General features: G+C 46.9%; 1 protein-coding gene across 1 annotated transcript in view; it reads right to left on the bottom strand.

Annotated features, from left to right (window-relative positions):
- The window catches only part of KCNN4 (potassium calcium-activated channel subfamily N member 4), a 57,523-nt gene that overhangs the window by 18,704 nt on the left and 21,304 nt on the right, over positions 1–17,515 (bottom strand). The window contains exon 2 of the mRNA XM_048499170.1: positions 232–327. Within this exon, the coding sequence (XP_048355127.1) occupies positions 232–327 (96 nt within the window). The remainder of the gene's footprint in view (positions 1–231; positions 328–17,515) is intronic.

The raw sequence follows: 17,515 nt of genomic DNA, 5'->3' as shown, positions 1-17,515 counted from the left end.
TGCCATTTTGTTCAGGGAAACTAAAAGCCAGCATGGGGTAGTGGTTAAGAAAAGGGGGACTCTAATCTGGAGAACAGGATTTGATTCCCCACTCCTCCACAACAGACTCCACGGGAGCTCCAGCAACTCAAATTCTACACTAAGGGAGGAAATGGTGGTGGAAACAACTGTCACGTTGCAACCAGCTGATGGAAACTTCATGAAAGTTAGCATGGCATAGCAGTCACCTACCTGGATCTCTTTGATGTGAAAGGCCAGGATAAGTATGAGTAGACCAGCTGTGGAGAGGCTGATAAGGCACTTCACCAAGAAAGAATAGGCAAACCACTGCAGGGGAGGAAGACAGGGAAAAGAGATGAGAAAGAAAATAGTCTGCCCATTCTCCCAGACTCTGTTTGGACTGTAGCAGCTCTTGGCCCCAGCAGCACCTGAATATTGTTGGAGAGTGGGCCATTGTGGCACTGTAGAGATCATTTACAACTGGATACTCCTTTGTGGACAGTCCGGTTGCTAATGATCACTATAGTGCAAGAGTGCCAAGCCATTTTGAGCCTGTGGAGCATCTTTGAAACTGACATATGGTAGTGGTAAAACAACAACAAAATGGCTGCCATTGGAAGTGGAGCTGCAGAGAAAGGCCAAGTGCAGGGAAGAAGTGGAATAAATACGCTCAAAGGAGGAGTGAGAGAATAAAAACTACACTTTGACGGCAGCTGCCGTTAAGCCATGTTATTTTACAGCTTTTCCACACAATTAATTTAAAACATTTTGAGGCAAGAAATAAAAAGTTCCTTCCATGGAGTTCTACATAGTTTTTGAAGGTCAACAGGCATATATATATAATATAATATAACAGAATAATGAGCAGAATGTAGCTTGTATGCCACTTTAAATAAAAACAGTTATCTTGGTAAGGACCAGCCCTTTTTTACTTCAAAAATCATAAACTAAAAAACTTTACTTATTCTGAGAGAAAAAAAATAATATATATCAATACATTTACAGTTCATTATTTGGTTACAGTTTGGTTACCAATAACAAGCACAGTTTACAGAATTAAACTTTCAGTCAAAGATTTTTACATAGCTTTAGTTAACAGAACATTGAACAACATCTTTCCTCAGAAGAGTCAGAGAGCTAATGTTTCCAAATGTCACTTTTAGAGTGTTTGCTGAGCTCTCCCAGAACTCCATGCCTGCTGCATGCAAGGCTGACAAATCCAACAGTTTTTATCTCAAAATGTTTTATTTCCAGCCTTAAAACGTTTTAATGAATCCCCTTTAAAATTATTCTCTGGCTGGAACGTTTTGAAAATATCGTCAGTTGTCATGCGATCTGTTGACTACATTTTCCACACTTTTCTGCTTCCCTGAACTTCCTCCTCAGCGCTATTTTCTGAGCTCATTCTGCTCCCCCTTGCCTGTTTACTTGCGGCATTTCTCTGTTTGTTCTTTTAGTGGGGGGGGGCAATCTTTTAAGCATCGAATATACGAGTAGTATAGAATGCAGCACGATCTGTGAAGCATTGAAGCACTGATTCAACACGGAACTAAAAAAAGGTTTTAAAAAAGATAATCACAAAATGGCGGCCAGGAATAGTTTCAAGGTGGTGAGTGTGAACAAAAGGGGAGGGATTGAAAACATTTTGCAAACATTGTACAAATGCTTTAGGCAATTTCCACAGAAAAAAAGTCTTAATCTGCACAGCCAATAAAATCTCTAGCAGCCAATCAGAAACACTGCAGGGCAAGAGCCCCACCTGGCCACACCCACTTCCCAAAATCCTTAGTTGGCTTGAGGAAAGGTTTTTTTTTCTCAATTAGACTGCTTTTATATTTTCAATTCGTCTCTAAGAAGGGAAACAAAATCAACAAAAAGTTTGATAACAGGACTGACAGAATTCAAAAAGATTTATCTGCAAAATGAACATTTAGTAAGACAAATATATATAAACTGTTGTTGCAGCTTGATACAGACATGGAACAAGTGAAAACATATATGGTCACAGGGATGCAAACTTTTGGGGAGGAAATGCCATTTCAACAATGGGAATATTCATGGCCAAAAGGTATAAAATTTACAACCCGCCAGACATTAAGAGAAAACTCATACAAGATGTTTTATCAATGGACAATGAAAAGGACAATGAAAAGAGGAATAAGAATTTCCAAGAAAATGCTGGGAATGTAAAGAAGCAGATAGCTTTTTTTATCATATGTCGTGATCGTGCAGAAAAGTGGGGGGGAAGGAAAACTTTACATGTAGAAATACAAGAGATCTTGAAAGTTAAATTTGTTGTCAAGGCTAACCCAACAGTGTTATTAGGCAGACTACCAAACAGCATGTTGTGACCTTTGGCAGAACTGTTCAGATAACTTGATGACAGCGGCTAGAGTGATTTTTGCAATAAAATGAAAGGCAGAAGAACGTCTTAGCCCTGAGAACAGGGAAAACAAATCAAGGGACTGTGCCACAATGGCTAAGTCAACAAAACTTCTGAAGAGACCGAATCAAGAATTTCAAGAAAATTGTAACATGTACTTTTCATACTACTCACAAAAATAAGATCAACAATGAAGAAAGGCTGAAGAGATATATTTAAACTAAGTAAGTATATATTTTGATTTTAATATACTGGAAGTAATGATGAAAATGGTTTAAAAGGGGGGGACACTGTATGAATAATTCCAATAAGTAAAAAGATAACAATTTGATATTATGATACATATCCCGGAAGAAATACGTTTAGAAACTGATGACCAAAGACGGTACTAAAATGTGTCCCTCGATGTATCAAATCATCTAAATTACATTGATTTAATGTCTGAGGCTCAAGTCATTGTAATAAACATGAGAAGTCGTTCAAATGGGTTTTAATTAACATATGGATATCACAATAGGTCTTCAGAAAGTTTGTGTATAATTTATCCTAATTTAGTGTATTGGATTCCTCGTTGTATTGTTGTTTATGATACGAACATACTGTATGTAGAATTATTTATGCCTAATAAAGGTTTACTGTACTGTACTGTACTGTAAACTGATGACAGTAATTCACACACCAATTTTTTTTTCTTATTAAGGGTCAATTATGCATGGAACTCTAATCTCTTGACCACGGGCATAACTAGGGGGGTAGGGGGTGATTTTACCCAGGTGCCATTCGCCTTGAGTCATGTGGAGGGCGCATTGTAGCCCTGCCCGCTCCTCCGCTCACTGCTCGGGACATACTGGAAGTCATGTAGTGGCCACCCTCGTCTGTCTGTGGAGGTGTGTTCAGCCAGGACTTCCAGCTACTGAACCTGAAGGCAGGCTAAGCTCCTCAGATGCTCTAGAAGCCCTGCAAAAGCAGGAGGTAGAGCGGTTGCCCAGGCCATGTGGCCTATGTCTGGAGGCGGCTCCAGCAGAGCAAGCTTCTGAACGCAAAACCAAGCAAGGTTGCTGACGCTCATTCGCTCTATAGCTCACTTCCTTCCTGCCGCTGCCAACGTTTTGTTTCCCGCGTGCAATCCAAGCGGCTCTGCCTTGCGCCCCACACGGGCAAGCGAAAGCAGGGCCAGGAGAGAGCCAGCTTATGTAACCCCTATGTTCAGAATGGGTTGACCCAGAAAGGGGTGGAGACTCAAAGCAGCAGAAGGCTGCAAAAACTGGTGAAGTTGGAGGAAGCAAGGCTACCAGGCTAGGACCTTGATTTAATTCTTTATAAGCTCTTAACACCTTGTTTAAGGTGACTGCAAAGTTGTTGGGAACTAGTGGGAAGGGAGTTGTTTATTTTTGCTATATTGTAAATGTTAGAATGTATTGTTTCAGGGCTTGCTATGTGTGTAGTTGATGGGAGTTCGTTTGGGGACCTTCATCATCTTGGATCCCATTCACCAAGTCTCTGAAGTCTTCATAAGCCAACCACCAGCAGAAAGAATTGGACTTGGCATTATCAGTAGATTGTAAATATAAGGACTTGAAATGCAACCTAAAAGGACTGTAAATTGTTAATGTTAAATGTAAATGTTAAAAGTGTTATTTGTTAAGGAAGTAAACCATTTTGTTTTAAATTTAGTTCTTTGCAACTCCTTCCAAGTCCTGCCCCACAGAACCCACAGATAGAGGTTACACTTACACTGTCACTTGCTTCCAAGTAAACATGCATGGGGTCAGACCACTATAAAGCCACTTTCCCGTTGTTTTCCCATGATTTCTCACCTGCTGTTTGCCACGTGCCCACTTGCCTGCCGTCTCCCCCTCCCCCATGAGAGCTGCCTGCCTACCCATTGGCCTGCCTCTTTCCCAGATGGCCGCCAGGGGCATGCTCCCTGTGCAGGCCATCTCCCCACCTCCCCCTACAAGTAAGTCACTGGGGAAGAGGCAGGCTGGTGGGTGGGCTCCTCCGGCAAGTTACCACAGAGCAACCAGACACAGGAGACTGTTATGCTGCGCTCTTTTCCGCCAAGGGCTGCCTGCGGACTTGGACAAATGTAGCACCAGAATGATGCCCCTTCACGCCAGACCTCCAAGTCCGCTGGCTCTTTGTTGGCCACTTGGAGGTTGGCAACCTTTATGCAGTGGCGTATCTGCCTAGGGACAAGGGGTACCCCTTGTCCCCGGGCGCCACTCTTCTGGTCATGGGGGGCGCAAAATCGGCCCCCCACGTGACCAGGAAGTCCTGCTGTCTCATTGTTTTCGCGTGCCTCGACCCCATCTGAGGCACGCAAAAAACGACGATGCAGCAGGAAGTCCTCCAAGCGCCCTCAACCCCACCCTGGACTCCCCCCCTCTTCAGAAGAGACTGCTGGCTGCCAGCTGGGAACCCAGCCAGCAGGGGGAGTCTGGGGGGGGAGGTGGGCACCCTAGACCTTGCCCATGTCCATGGTGACATGGGCAGGGTTGAGGGCAGTGGGGGGGAGCCTGGGGGCATCAGGGGCGGAGCTAGGGTGGTGGGGGGCAGAGCCTGGGGGGCGTCCTGGAGACAATTTGTCTCCGGGCGCCATTTGGCCCTGGTACGCTTCTGCCTTCATGTGAGGTTTAAACCTCAGCTTAGGCTATTTTAGGGAACTGTGTGAGCAGAAGGTTTAGAGCACTCGACTGCACAATGCTAAACTGTTGCTAAATACGTTCATTATTCAGAACAAAGAGCGTATTCAGGAGGAAAGCGACACCTGGCATCACTGAAGCCTGAAATAAACAATGTGCCCAGTAAGGTTATGCCCATGCCACGCTGCCAAATAATAATAATAATAAAATAACCCACCTCTGAGCTCCGCCAACCCAAATTCTGCACTACGGGAAAATGGTGGTAGAAAACACTGTCAAGCTGCAGCTGACAGATGGTGACCCCATAAGTGACAAAGCGGTTTAGTGGTTAAGAGCGGAAGACTCTAATCTGGAGAACTAGGTTTGATTCCCCAGGTTTCCACATGAGCGGCCGACTCTTATCTGGTGAACCAAATTTGTTTCCCTGCTCCTACATTCCTTCTGGTTGACCTTGGGCTGGTCACAGTTCTCTCAGAACTCTTTCTGCCCCACCTACCTCTCCAGTTGTCTGTTGTGGGGAGAGGAAGGGAAAGGAGTTTGTAAGCCGCCTTGAGTCTCCTTACAGAAGAGAAGGGGGGGGGGGGAAGGTATAAATCCAAAATCTTCTTTCATAGGATTTTCAAAGAGATGTTCAGAGGTGGTTTGCCATTACTTGCTTCGGAACAGCAGCCCTGGACTTCCTTGCCGATCTCCCATCCAAATGCTAGCCAGGGCCAGCCCTATTTACCAGCTGGAATACGAGCAGATTGCAGGGGTGTACCTACAGGAAATGGCGCCTGGGGACAAATACGGAAACTGTGCCGCCTCCCCAAAATCTGTGCTCTCCCCCAAAAACTGAGGTGGGCCAGTGGGCGCACGAGCAAGTGGGTGAGCGGGACAGGCCGGCGAGCAGCAGGGAAGGTGAGCTGCAGGTGAGCGGCAAGTAGAAGCTAGTGAATGTGGGTGCAGGAGGAGGCGGGGGACAGGAGCGAGCCGGGCTGCGGCAGCATGCCGCAAACTTCAGTAGTGGGGCTGAAGGCACTCCTCTGAGCCCACTCACCTGCTCCCTATTCAGGCTTCTGCAGCCCAATACAGTTGCTTGCTCCTGGAGGGGAGACCAACTGAATGTGCGCGCGCACACGCACACACACACACACACACACACACACACACACACACACACACACACACACACACACACACACACACACACACACATGGCACTCTAAAGTGGCACCTGGGGCATCCACCTCCTCAAGTGTACCATTCAGAGCTTTAGCTATACCCTGTTCAGGATAAAGGTGAGAGCTTGGTGGAAGATCAATTGGCAGCTCCTTCGTGGACCTTCTTGGTAGTTGATTGTTCCACGGGGTCTTAGTGCTGGGGAGCGCTGCTGAGGCTTGGTGTTTGGGAAGGGTTGGAGGGGGTGGCAAAAGCAACGGCACTGGATGAGTGGCAGGGCGGGCCAGGGGTGGCAGAAGTGGGGGCCAGCTGGCATCACTGGGGCTCTGGGTAGTGCAGAGGTTCTTCTGCCACCTTGCAGGTCCCCGTAATGGGCCACTGCAGCCTCAGGTGACCTGGGGTTTTCCCAGCCAGCCTGACAGCCACTGGAGCAGGGCAGTGCAGCCAAGGGTCGTTCAGGGCTCTCTCGGTTGCTCCCTGAGCTACCAGGTCAACACGTTGCGACCTCTGCTGGAGGGAAGATTTAAGAATATGGAACGTTCTAAAAGAGTTTGTTCATGTGATAGGACTACGGTTGAAACACTTGACCATTCTTTGTTTCTATGCCCTAAATACAATAAGATACGCATGAAATACATGAATTCCATTTTCTTGCAATGTTCTCAGCGCCATGAGTGTTATAAGATACCCAATCTCCTGAACAGCTCTGATGTGCTCTTTTGTGAAACTGTTGCAAATTTTATACTGGAAATTAGTAATTTTAACTGTATTTCTTAACCTTGTTTTGTTTTAAAATTTTGTCCTGTTTTATATGCCAATAAAGGCTTGTGTTGTGAACGTTGCGACCTCAGGTGGCTTGGGGCTCTCTTGGCCACTCTGGGGGCTGTCAGGAGGCAGCTGCATGGCCTTCAGGGCCGTGGACCAGCCAGGGTGGCAAAAATGGAAGCTTTGTATTTGGGAAGGGTTGGAGGGGGACTATTTTTCACAAGGCGGAAGCACACTACTTCCTGCTGCACTGCTACAAATGCACTCTCATCTTTAGCCTGAAAAAGGTATAACTTGCCATCCAAGTCAGGGGAAGGGAGAAAATACTAGCTTCCTTTGGGGGAGGGCAGTATAGAAGCTTAATCATCATCATCATCATCATCATCATCATCATCATCATCATCATCATCATCATCATCATCTCTTTCGGTAGGCCAGACATTGTCCTGGCAGTTTTAGGCATATCTTCATACAACATCCATAAGGACTAGAAATTTGAAGGTATTTAAAAATGCAATCCTCACAGAAAGCGCCTTTGGCATCCAATCCCACAATTACCGGTAAGTACATCTTCAAAAACGAAATCACATCACCCCTGCAGCCCTGTCTGGACCAAAATATACGTGAATGGACAACTCTAGAAACAGCATACAAGGAGTCTTGCGGCATTATTACTTCCACTGTGATTTGAAAAGATTCACAGGAGAAAGGGGGAGAGGCCAAAAATGAGATAGAGATGCAATCTAAGCAATTAGCCATCCAAAGATAATGTCACTGGACGTACAAGGATTGTTGCAGCATGTGGGGAAGAAAAACCTTATGACTGTTTCTTTGTCTGAAATGCTGGCAAAGTCGCACCAACAAGCTAATTTCAACTTTTGACACCCTGCCCCCCCCAAAAAAAATTCAGTTTCAACCCCTGGTTTGCAAAGCTCTGAGTATCACTGTTTCCTCGTTAAAGATCCAAAATGACACTGTATTCAGAAGATCCAATTGAATGTCTCAGCTATATTTATATAGTTTGTAATAGCAGGCCTGAATAAGATTAAGGTCAAAATTCCACCAGTATGGAGGAGTTAATAGTGGCCAATTTATATACTGGTGCTCTGCCCCGCACTGAAGGGAGATTATTTTCAGGGCAGAGATTCTGTTACGCATGCCTTTCCCTCCACTTCACACTCACTGTGCAACAGGTACCATAATTGCCGCTGTTTGTGAGAGAAGGAAAAATAGTGACCTTTTCGGCTGCTTTGCAGGGAAGACAAAAGAAATGGGCTTTTTGGCCTCCCCCACCTCCCCTACTCTAATTCCGCCCTCCCTGATGATCCGGAGGGCTTTTAAAAACTTTATTTCAGCTTCAAGGATTTGTACCATATTAGGTCTATCAAAATAATGATAGATCTAATATGGGGATATTGAAATATCAAGGAATGTTGAAATAACAAGCCTCTCTGTCCTCCTGCGGCAGCAACAGCAGGAGGAAGTATGTGTATGTGTGTGTGTGTTTTTGGGGTGGGGGGGTGGGGGAGAATACCAGTCTAGGACATGTCCTCTTCTTCACCAGAGTATGATTCAGGGAATTACTTTGCCTCTTTCATTTGGGGGGGGGATTATTATTGGAGAGGGACCACAATATAGATATAACTGCAATAACAGGAACACTGACACAACAGCAGTTAGAAGTGATTTTTAAAAGCCAGCAATCTTGTGACTGTGTGCCTTTAATAGTGAAATGAGAGGCAGCATTTAGAGAACCAGGAAAAGCAGAGACCCAGGAGAGTTCAGCAGGCCAGCCATGCAGCAAACAGAGGGGTGCCTGCGAATGTGTAAATGGGAAATGCTAGGAGACCCCCACTGCACTGCACACTACACCCCCACTGCACAGCGAAGAGACCTAGTCTCTGTAGTCTGGAGATGAGCTGTAATTATGGGAGAGCGCAAGGCTTCACCTGAAGGTAGGCAACCTAAGTTTGGCTTACTAACAAGCATCTCTAGGCTCTGGGTTAATTGATCAACAGTAGCCAGTGTCCCTGTGTGTGTGTGTGTGTACGTACACACACACACACACACACACAAAGGGAGGGAGGGAGGGAGGGAGGTAGAGCCAGTGTGATATGGTGTAGTTAGTATCATAATGATTGCGGAGCCAGAAGCAAATTTGTCCCGCTTCTGGATTTCATTGTAAGCAGAAAGTGCATTATGTTATACCTCTGTGTTCGTTAGGTAGAAACCAACTGTATTAGATAGGAAATAGGTTTTGTAAGTTTCTCTGTATTTGTGACTGCATGGAACCTCCTTGGCCCAAGGCAGGAATCCATCTTGGCCTCACCTGAGCCCACCCCTTTCACGTGCAAAAGGTCCTCGATGGACGCGAACAAAGGGAGATCTCGGAGGAAGCGCCTCGCCCTGCCTAATCCCTTCAGCAGGCAGATACGGGGGCTATCGTCATCAAGCTCTGCTTCCTGACCCCGGACACCTGGGGAAACCTTTGTGTTTTCCCGCGAGTGGACACGTCATCGCCTCGCCCTACTCTGGCGCGAAATCCAAGAAGGGGATGCCTATCGAACTCTGATTGGTTCCTGTATGTTGCAAATGAATGATTGGTTACTTTGAATTTTGTTAATGAATGGTGGTGGGCTGTCTTGTATTTTCTCCCGGGCTCCCGACGGGAGAGAGTGTATTTAAGATGTTGTAAGGCTGCTAGGCAGCAGAGTCCTTGTGGAACGGAGGTGCTGACACTTAGGTCAGCATCTCAATAAAACCCTTCTTTATTTACACTTGTCGTGTCGGGTCCTGTTTGGGTTCCGGGGTGCTGCCGAGAGCTGGGTACCTTGGAGCCTGTAGAAAGTTACCTGAGCAGCGCGGTAACAATAAGAGGTCCTGAGGGATCCAGGTTCGAATCTTCCCTCTATCATAGATGCTTGCTGGGTGGCCAGAATGACTCTTTTTTTCAGCCTACCACAAGTGCACATAAGTAAATTCACTTCCAAAAGAGGCCAGCGTTGCATGCTGATTAGAATGTCAGGCTAGGTTCTGGGAGACCTGGGTTCAAGTCCCTGCTCTGCCAAGGAAGCTAAGTGGGTGAGTTTAGGCCAGTCATACTCTCTCAGCCCAGCCTATCTCACAGGGTTGTTGTAAAGATAAAGCAGAGGTGTCAAGAACAACATCAGCCGCTTGGGATTTCCACTGGAGAGAAAGGTGGCGTATAAATGAAGTAGAGAAATAAATAATTTTCTCATGCAAACCCATACTGCAAATGTAGGATTGAGTTCAACAGAGAATAGCAGTCCCAAGACCCAGGGCTGGAGCGAGGGGGAACTGCGCCCAGTGCGCGCTCCCACCTGCCCCGCCACATCCCAGAACGCCCCCGCCATGCCCCCGCACTGGCACGCCCCCAGTGCATCACGTACCACCCTGCACCCTTGGCACTACACCACTGCTAAGGCCATCTCTAAAGTATGTGACAAACGTCTAATTTGAACTACCTATTAATATCTCCTGAAAACCCTTCAGGGGCTCCATAAATTGACTGTGACTTGGCAGCAATACAGCTGACACATTCATCGACAATTTTTTCGATGCATGTGAGCCATGGAAGTTCCAAGACTAGAAGCAGTATAACTGAGTACCGGATCTCAGACATAAACCATAGGAGAAAGACTATTACACTTAGCTTTCTAGCTCCCTGAGACTGCTGGAAACCAAACGCTTCATTCAGTTTATTATTATTATTTAGGGTTTAGGCCAGTGAGATTTCTTCTGTGTGAAGTAAATCTGCATATGCTGCCTCATTCATTCATTCATTCATTCATTCATTCATTCATTCATTCATTCATTCATTCATTCATTCATTCATTCATTCATTCATTCATTCATTCATTCATACAGTTCCCCCTGAATTCTTTGGCTGCATCTCAGAAATGTGCACAAAGTTATCTTCCACTGAGTCAGACCGCTGATCTATCACAGTCAGTATTGTCTGCTCTGATTGGCAGCTGCTCTCCAGACTGACGTTGTTCACATCACTGCCTCCTATCTGACCTTTTGAGATGGGGGAGATTTGAGCCCAGTATCTTTTGCATGCAAAACAAAGGCTCTGCCACTGAGCCACAGCCCCTTCCTAACAAAAGAACATACAAAGCTTCCGTAAACAGAACCCAGATCACTAATCTATCATATTGTTCGCTCTGGCTGGCAGCAGCTTTCCAGGGTCTCAGTTGGAGGCCTCCTACCTGATGTTTTGAAGCAGGGGTCTGAACCTGGGACCAAAGTATCCAGCTTTGGGTTGAGAAATACTTGGAGGGCTGAGCCTGAGTAGGGGAAAGTTTGTGGAGGGAAGGGAGCTCAGCAGCTGTGGCGTAGCTGCCACGGGGACACCTGGGAACAAACACCCTGGGCGCCCCCTTGGTAGTTACATGGGGGGCGGAAAAATTCCCCCCCACACACACACACACTTCCGGGAAGGAGAAGGGGCATGGCTGGGCCTCGACGCGATGGGCTGACACCGCCCAGGCCAAGGCCTGCTCAGGTGGCGTGTGCACATCACGCGAAGGCCCAGCCACGCCCCTCCTCCTTCCCAGAAGTGGCTGGGCCTCGCCTCCCCCCCCCCCCCGCGGTGCTCGCAAGGTCTCCTGGGATGTGTAGTTCCCACCAGGCTACTTTTGCAGCCAGCTGCTTTTTGCAGCTGGCTAAACTCAGGTAAGTGAGGGGGCGTGGGGGTGCCATGGGGTGGGGGGGCACCATTTTGCCCAGGTGGCTTTTTTCCCCCTATGCCACTGTTCAGCATGGTATAATGCTACAGAGTCCACCCTCCAAAACAGCCATTTCCAGGTCTCAGTGACCTGGAGATCAAATGTAACTTAGGGAAATCTCCAGGTGGCACTTGGAGGCTGGCAAACCTAGATCTTCTGCGTGCAAAACAGAGTCTCTGCCACCTTTAGGGATCCGTCAACCCCTGCAATAACCAGTCTCCAGAATTCAGAAAATCGGTTTATTGACAGGACACCACGAACAGCATACAAGCAAGCTTTGCTGGAACTGAGATCCACGATGGCATCCCTTGGTCAATATCTCTTTTCTAAACCTCCCTCTGATCCCCACACTCAGGATCGCAGGGGATGAAATCACTAAAAGCGTTCTACAGCAGCACAAAATCTCCAAGGACAAACCAAAGATAAGGCGGTGTGCCGGCAGGCTCAACGGATGAGAAAATTACTGTGTGCCCAAAAGCAAAACCCAGCAGAAAACGAAACAGCAAACCAAATCAGGGGGTCCCGTGTTGCCACCTACTCCCAGCCCACCCTACAGTCTCATGGCAAGAGCCAGGAAAGAGCTATAATCTTAGCGGGTCTTGACAGTGGCTTGACACCGCCGAGCCACGGCCTGAACTAATTCCTGGTCATTCATCATCCTGGACAGACAAGAACACCTGTTTGTAGTGGGTGGCAGCAATTGATTTTGCTGCAAGTTGAGCAGGAGTTAAACTCAGGTGTGCAGGAGGGCAGGTGAGCTGTGTGACCAAAACCCCACTACAACAATAGTATCAGTGCGGTTTTGTTTCGGGCAACAGCGTTCACCCAGGTAACTGGGTATCACCTGAAACAGGTGGTGCCTAAAGAGAGCAAAGCCGCTCCAGGTGGGGCTGTCCCGAAGACACGAAGCAATCAGGAACGGCAGCCACGGTCTTTGCACACTTTAATTTATTTCATTGTGTATTTTTAATCTCCCTCTTCCTTCAAGGACCTCAGGCTGGCGCACTCGGCCTTCCGTTCTTTACCCCACACGACAGCCCCGCAAAGTTGGATAGGTGGGGAGAGAAAATTATTGTCCTACATTTGCCCCGTCCCGGAAGGAACTTGGCTTTCCAGCAAAGAGGTGACGTTTCTGGATCTTGGCTTTTGACAGGCAGCCAAAGAGGCCAGGAGACTCCTTGGGCAAATATTTTCACAATGGGGAAGGTGCTCAAGATGGGACCGCACTGGAGAGATTTCTGCGGAAGGCAGGAAGCAGAGAACATCCAAGAGCTGCCTTCCAAGAGGACTCTCAAACTCTGCATTGCTCCTTTTTAAACGTCAAATAATTCTTTTTTCCCCATTTTGCCCCCCCCCCTTTATTGCAAAGTCACTTTTCCTGGATAGCCAATTGTGATGATAGCATCCATCAAAGAGCCAAAAGAGGAGAAAGAAACTTAACCCTAAACCTACAGAATTAAGTACCCAAAATGTCAATAATAAATTCACTATAATAGAACTACCACTACTGTTGCACTCTGGCTATAACTAATATTTCAAATACGTATATCTATATACATGAGTTTATATCATTGTTCATATTTTTAATATATATTTCATTGGTTGTAAATACAATCATTTCTTATAGACTACATCCAACCGGTAAGTTCAACTTATTTTTAACAATTATAACAAATAAATTCAGGGTCATCCGTATTAATTCAGGTAAGTATTTAGTTCATACTCTCCCATCAATTCAGCATCCTTACGGTAAGTCTGTATGTATTCAATGGTAAGTCCAAAATTGTGCACAGACAGAAGTCCAAATTCTTTTAAACACTTTTAAACACAAGGAGGAAAACGCATTGTGCCTAATCCGCGTTTTTCTATGGCTTCATCAGCCTCACAGGTTGTAGATATAATTATATTGGCTTCATATGGGTACTCTGTAAAGTACTGTTTTACTCTGTAAAGGACTGTTGCACCCCCTTTTCTTATGTGAATAATAAATTCACAACAATTATAAAAATTATATAAATAAAAATCAGAGATAGATAGATGATAGATACACACACACACACGCGCGCGAACAGAGCAAGAGACTATAGAATATATATATTGCCAACTAAAAACAATAATACAACGTAGCTGTGAATTTATTCTTGACCTTTGGGTATTTAATTCAAATCCCCACTTTGCCATGGAAGCTTGCCAGCCAGTTGTGTGCTATGGGCCTAGCCTACCTAACAGGGTTGTTGAGAAGGTAAAATAGAGAAGGGGAGAGCACGGTAAGCCACTGTGGGTCCTCCCTTTGGAAAGAAAAGCAGGGTACAAGTGACGTAAAATCAATAAAAATGAAAATGAAATCTTTCTTGAGATCTGAATCTTGAGGCAAAATGTCTAGCGTGCCAAGGAACTGAGAAGACAACTCAGCAGAAAGAAAGAAAGTGGTCCACTAGAGAGAGCTGAAAGGATAGAGACCCTTCTCTTAACAAATCTTTCACTACTTAGCTCAGGTGCCCTAAACTGTTACATTTTGGGCATTTCAACATTTGGGGAATGGGATTTGCAGAGAAAGGTATACATATTGGCAAAATGTGTTGATAATGGTTGTTTTAGTCCAGTGATGGCGAACCTTTTAGAGACCAAGTGCCAGGGGTGGAGCAAGGGGAAACTGTGTCTGCGGCATGTGTGCGCCCTGTGCCCCTGCCACGCCCCTGTCCTGCTATGGAATGCCCCCAGAACGCCCTGAAACACCCCGGCCATGCCCCCGGAATGCCCTCTCCACGCCCCCGCAGGGGCGCAAACCCAGTGGGTTGCACACCCTTCGCCCCCTTGGCGCTATGCCACTGTCTAGTGCCCAAACTGGGATGACAGCGCATGTGCCCACATAGAGGGCTCTGAGTGCCACCTCTGGCACGCGTACCATAGCTTCGCCACCACTGTTTTAGTCTATGGTTCATTTGTATGTTGTTGTAAGCACCCTGAGCCCAATGACTGGGAACAGCAGCTAATCGAACAAACAAACAAACAAACAAATGTGGTGCCATTCTGTGTGAAAAGGGGGGTTCCGGTTTGTAGAAAGTAAGTCAAGAGAAGCTGTTGTGGTGGTATCTTAGCCCCTCAAGTGACAGAAAAGCAAACAATCAACCCTGAAGGGAGGGGCTGGGGGGACACTTATAAACTCTCAAGCAGGAAGCAGAGGGAAGCAGGCCTAGAGAGTCTGAGCACTGTGACTTTACCAGTGGTGAAACAGGCAGGTATACAACAGGTACAGCCTTCCCCCAACATTTAGACACAGATACAAGTACTGATTTCTCCGTCAGGACAGTAACTTGAATTCTTCCTCCTCCCCAGCCGCTGAAGACAGAGCATAATGCAACCGAAATGCCAGCACTTGACGGAAGCTGCCCTTTACTGAGTCAGACTGGCCAGCATTGGTTCTTTCTGCACAAATCTCCTAAAACGTTTGTAAAATGTTTTCAATACACCCCCTTTTGTTCGAACTCACCCCCTTGAAACAATTCTGGGCCACTATTTTCTGTTTTACCCGGGGGGGGGGGGTGTTCCCTCAGTGTGTGGACAAATTGGTGCTTCTAAGCTTCACAGTCACGCTGCGGTTCCGAATCTTCTGTAGTCGATGCTGTGAAGATTAAGACCCCCCCCCCCAAATCTCTAAAATGCTTCAAAAACAGGGCAAAGGGCTTCTGAGGGCAAGGAGTGAAATCACAAAATGGCACCTGAAAGGGTCAGCACACAAATGAAGCCTTTAAAAAAAAACATTTCAGGAAAAAGAACCGCTAGAAAAGAGGATGCAGTTTTGAGGCTGGAAATAAAACGTTTGGGGGCAAACGATGCAGAACTCCTTGGAGGAAACGTTTTATTTCCTGCCCCAAAGCATTTTAAAATGTCCGTGTGGAAAGGGTCTGTCGACTCTGAACGGCAGCATCTCTCAGGCATTTCACACAAGCCACTTCCTGATTCTTTTAACAGGAGATGCCGAGGACCGAGGATGAACGTGAAACCTGTTGCATGCAGAGATGATATTCCGCCACTGGGCTTCGGTGCCTCCCCTTAACAAATGTAGGCCAGGGTGCAGCAGTGGTATAGTGGCTAAGAGCAGGTGCACTCTAATCTAGAGAACTGGGTTTGATTCCCCGCTCTGCCACTTGAGCTGTGGAGGCTTACCTGGGGAACTAGATTAGCTTGTGCACTCCAACGCATGCCAGCTGGGTGACCTTGGGTTAGTCACAGTTCTTCGGAGCTCTCTCAGCTCCACCCACCTCACAGGGTGTTTGTTGTGAGGGGGGGGAAGGGAAAGGAGAGTGTAAGCCCCTTTGAGTCTCCTTACGGGAGAGAAAGGGGGATATAAATCCAAACTCTTCTTCCTCTCCTGATCTTCCAAGGTCAGCATTGCCTACTCTGACTTACAGCAGCTCTCCAAAGACTGAGGTGTTTCACATCTCCTACCATCTGGTCCTTTTTAAGTGGTGATGTTCGGGATTGAACCTGGGACCATCTGTATGGCAAGCACTCGCTGAACCACTGAGCCACGCTCCCTCAGATCTACCCATAAATCCTCAAATCCTTTCTAAGCTTCGGAATCAAAAGGTTCAGATTTACCTCCTGGCTCCCTTCCCTCCTCCCACCACATTCTAACTATCACACTCAGGAGTTGACCGGACTGTCTTGGCAACTTCTTTACCATCACCCTTTCCCTAACCACTAGTCCCTGCTCCCCTCCCCGTGCTCAGAACAAACCCCATTCATGCCTTTTGGCACCCCATCTGTGCCCCTCAGCCATTCCCACGGCCAAGGCTTGCGGCTCTGCCAGAAAGGCGTGACACCTGGCTCATCCGGATTAATATTTATCCTGTCACCCGTCCCGGGATTGCTTCCCGCCCCCCACTGTATCGGCCGCAGCCATGAAGGGAGCGATTGTGTCCAGAAGAATCGCACAAGGATCTTTGGCTCTGGCTTTAGCCCTGGAGAAGGATGGATGGGCATTTTGTGCCAGAAACTGTCGGATAAGGAAGCAGCAGGGGGAAGAGAAAACACAGAGCAGGGAAAGATGCCAAGAGTCAGTGCCTCGGTTTCCCTTCAGTGCTTTCTGCTGGAGGAAGAGTTGCCACCCTACATGTAGGATCAGGAAATCTCCCAGATTTCCAGCTGATTTCCAGAGGTCAGAGGTCAGTTCCCCTGAAGGAAACGGCTGCTTCGGAAGGTGGACTCTGTGGTATTACACCCCATCTGAGATCACTAGCCTTTTTCAAACCCCGCCCGCTCCACATTCTACCCCCAAACCTCTAAGAATTTCCCAAACTGAAGTTGGCAACCCTCAATAGAAGAAAAAGAAGAAAAGTTTGGATTTATACACTGTCTTTCTCTCTTGTAAAAAGACTCAAAGGGCTTGCAGACTCCTTTATCTTCCTCTCCCCACAACAGAAACTGAGTGCCAAAGAACTGTGACTAGCCCAAGGTCACCCAGCAGGCTTTGTATGTAGGAGTGGGGAAACAAATCCAGTTCACCAAATAAGAATCCGCTGCTCATGTGGAGGAGTGGGGAATCAAACCCGTTTTTTCAGGTTAGAGTCCACCTGCTCTTAACTACACCCTGCTGATGGAAACCTTGCAAAAAGACCTTATTTTTGGGTACCCAATCCTAGCAAAACTCTGTTTCCTCCTATTTTGCCTTTTGGGGTCAGCGTAGTGTAGTGGCAGACTCTCATCAGGAGAAGCAGACTCTCATCAGGAGAAGCAAGTTCAATTCCCCACTTCCACATGAAGCCTGCTGGCTGACCCTGAGCCGGTCACAGTTCTCTCAGAACTCT

Source organism: Sphaerodactylus townsendi, linkage group LG06 (assembly GCF_021028975.2).
Source record: "Sphaerodactylus townsendi isolate TG3544 linkage group LG06, MPM_Stown_v2.3, whole genome shotgun sequence".
Lineage (NCBI taxonomy): Eukaryota > Metazoa > Chordata > Lepidosauria > Squamata > Sphaerodactylidae > Sphaerodactylus > Sphaerodactylus townsendi.
This window is presented reverse-complemented; position numbering and strand designations above follow the sequence as displayed.